General features: G+C 38.5%; 1 protein-coding gene across 3 annotated transcripts in view; it reads left to right on the top strand.

The window, feature by feature from the left end:
• The window catches only part of LOC103374976 (uncharacterized), a 58,115-nt gene extending 55,475 nt beyond the window's left edge, over window positions 1–2,640 (top strand). For all 3 annotated transcript variants that reach the window (XM_008305152.1, XM_008305151.1, XM_008305150.1), the window contains 4 exons: window positions 1,503–1,853; window positions 1,931–1,957; window positions 2,062–2,168; window positions 2,366–2,640. In XM_008305152.1, coding sequence (XP_008303374.1) covers window positions 1,503–1,853; window positions 1,931–1,957; window positions 2,062–2,168; window positions 2,366–2,389 — 509 coding nt within the window. In that variant the 3' untranslated portion in view covers window positions 2,390–2,640. The remainder of the gene's footprint in view (window positions 1–1,502; window positions 1,854–1,930; window positions 1,958–2,061; window positions 2,169–2,365) is intronic.
• The last annotated feature ends 580 nt before the right edge of the window (window positions 2,641–3,220 follow it).

Genomic DNA, 3,220 nt, shown 5'->3' with positions numbered 1-3,220 from the left:
GGCAAAGGCACCAAACTGACGGTTTTGGGTAAGAAAATTCTAAAAATCTGATGTTTTTATTGAGCTTCATTAACTGTTGTTGAAAAAATCTGTTTTAATACTTTAGTCAGTGACAGACGTGCAGGTATGCTGTCAAAATTGGAGAGAAAAAAGTCAAATCTGTTGGACAAAATAAGAAAAACCTGTCAATTTGAAAGAAAAAGGCAACGTTTGGTTGGAATATCCGACTTTGTTTTACTAAATAAATCACTGTGACAGTTTATTCCTTCTATTAAAGCCGTACAATCTGTCCTTTGCACTAAAACAAATCAAAAGTCTCATTTGCCAAACAGTATTTTTCTTTACCTGCAATAGTCACAAAGTGAGAAAAACAACGTAGAAAGTGTATCTGCACGAGTAACAGCAACAAAACTCTGGTCATATTTGTGCTTTATTAAATATTGGACTCTAAAATGGACCTTAAATCAACAATTTATATCGTAAAAACCTGTTTTGCTTTTTCTTAAAAATGTGTTTTCACTTTGTTGTTTGTGTGCAAAAGTTGTTGGCTGAAACTATTCACAAGATCCAACATCGTCTCATTTGCAAAACAGTATTTTTTACCTGCATTCGTCTTAAAATGAAGGAGAGAAAGTTCAAAACAGAATGCTGAACTGTATTTGTAGTCGTAGCATAACAAAAAACTCTCCAAGGCTCTAAAATGGGCCTTAAATCAGCAGTTTATTATGAGAAAGACATTTGATTGTGAGTGAAATTGTTAAAATACGTGTTTGTGTACAAAACTTGTTTTGTTGATTTGAAAAAAAAAGCACAATCTGTAGCTGTCAGTGCTGAAAAAAAAGAAAGAAAAGAACTGTTAACAAGATTCAACATTGTCTCATTTGCAAAACAGTGTTTTTTATTTGCATTGATCATGAATTAAGGGAGAGAAAAGTTGTAGTAGCCTAACAAAAACTCTGGTAAAGTTGTGTTTTTTTCACCTTTGGCTCTAAAATGGACCTAAAATAGGCAGTTTAATATGGTCAAGATATTAATTTGGGATTTATTTCATAAAACTGTGTGTTTTTTGGGTGTAAAACTGGTTAGTTTATGTGGGAAAAAAAGCACAGTCTGCAGCGAAAAACTGAACCGCTCACAAGATCCAACATTGTCTCATTTACAAAACAATATTTGTTTACTTGCATTAACCATGAAGTGTATGTGAGGAAACCCTGACGGGGATTTTGTTGGATGAAAAAACTTATGGATAAAGTAGAAGTCAGTCAGTTTTTTACACGTCAGTCAGCGCTGTGCTCTGACTCTTATCCTGCTTATTTTGGAGAAGGAACCAAAGTGACAGTTATCGGTGAGATCACTGAAATAACTTCATTTAAAAAACACTTTTATCCACAGAAAACAACCTTAAAAAGCATGTAATCAGCATGTTGTTTGGGTTGCTATTGGAGGTTAAACTGTTCGTGTTATGAAGCAGCTTTGACTTTGTTTGTTCTTTGTCTTTGCAGAAACAGGACAACCAGTCACCCCACCGACGGTAAAAATATTTCCACCTTCAGCAAAGGAGTGCAGAAACAAAAAGGACGATATAAGGAAGAAGACCCTCGTCTGTGTGGCTTCCGGTTTCTACCCCGACCATGTTAGCGTCTCCTGGGAAAAAAACGGTAACGGGGTTAAGGATGGCGTGGCGACGGACAGCGCTGCCAAGAGAACACCTGACAAGACCTACAGAATCACCAGCAGACTGAGAGTTCCTGCTGATGATTATAACAAACTCGGCAACACTTTCAAATGCATCGTCAGCTTCTATAATGGAACAGAAAATGTCCTTCGTCATGCTTCCATTAAGAGTATTCAAGGTAATTTATTTGGAACACAGAAATCTGAAATAAACTTCCCACCTGCATGTGTCTAATCCTGTCCATCATTTCCTCAGGTAAATCAGAGGGAGGCATGACCAAAGGTAAATACATGCTTTTGTTGTTTTTCTAACATATTTAAGATAAAGGGGATTGAATTCAGTGTTTAAATTGTGCACTAAATATTTCCTCTTTGAACTTTCCGCAGAGAAGTATTTGAAGCACCTACAAAATGCCAAACTCTCGTACGGCGTCCTAATCGTGAAGAGCTGCATCTACGGAGCCTTCATTGGGTTTTTGGTGTGGAAGCTTCAGGTATGTTGAACATGAACTCCAGCTTGCTCCTGCACAATTGATCCCACTTACACACTTTATTTTATGACCTGTTCTTGCGATAAAAAGCTTAAACTTGTAATAATGTATGCACGGCGGCGGCATCATCATCAACCAATGATGTCCAACTAAAAAAATCTCATGGCAGTAAGACGATCTGTCCTTTCTTTGTGTTGCAGAGTTCAGCCAGAAAATACAGCTGAGAGCTGAGATGAGACCTGAACAAGCAGGAGACGGATTGTCTTTGTTTGTGTAAATAAAATGCTGCAGCGTATTTGCATTCATATATAAATAAGCCAGCTGAATCCTGCTAACAATACAGAAACATATCTATGCATATTCAATGGTAAACCTACTGTGTGACTGGTTCTATGTCCACGTCACTGTTTGTGTTTCGTTAAAACCGTTTCCACTTAATGCTTCATTATTTTCTCAATAAACGTTTGTGAAATGATGTTTCGTTCTGACTTTTGCTTGAGTTTCTCCTCCTGTCTGCTCTCATATCGACACTAAACATCATGTTTTCCACAGATAGTTTTGAGGTATTTTTAGCTGCTCGCTTATCTGCCTGTTTTCTGAGAAGTCAGGTATTTTTTCCTCCTACATATTCCTGAAATATCTCAGCTTAGGAGAACGAGGTGACGCAAGTTTTCTCATTGCTTAATAAACTAAATGGATAGCTGGGCATTGTCATAAAAATACGACTTAAAGTGGGTTCATCTGAGACACTTTTTCCACTTTGCACTAACATGAGAAGCTGATTATTGTTCATTCCCTTTATGCATAAAACAGCATCAGTAGGAAACTAAATGTCAGAGTTTGCCACACAGCAGCAGGAAGTCAGCCCTCGTCTGTGAGCTAAAGGAGGTCAAAGCTGTTGCTGGTGAGAAAGACGAACGGCAGAAGGGAGGATGTGGTTTCAGAGCAGCCTGCAGCTCGTCATCTGTGCTGAGAAACGACGGAGGCGAAACCTCCCGCTTCACCGCAACCTCCGGCTCACCCGGTGCACCTGCAGCTCTGCACCGACTCTGCAC

Source organism: Stegastes partitus, unplaced genomic scaffold (genome assembly GCF_000690725.1).
Source record: "Stegastes partitus isolate 25-593 unplaced genomic scaffold, Stegastes_partitus-1.0.2 Scaffold2422, whole genome shotgun sequence".
Classification (NCBI taxonomy): Eukaryota; Metazoa; Chordata; class Actinopteri; family Pomacentridae; genus Stegastes; species Stegastes partitus.
The sequence above is the reverse complement of the archived record's forward strand: the minus strand, read 5'-3'. Positions and strand labels throughout refer to the sequence as shown.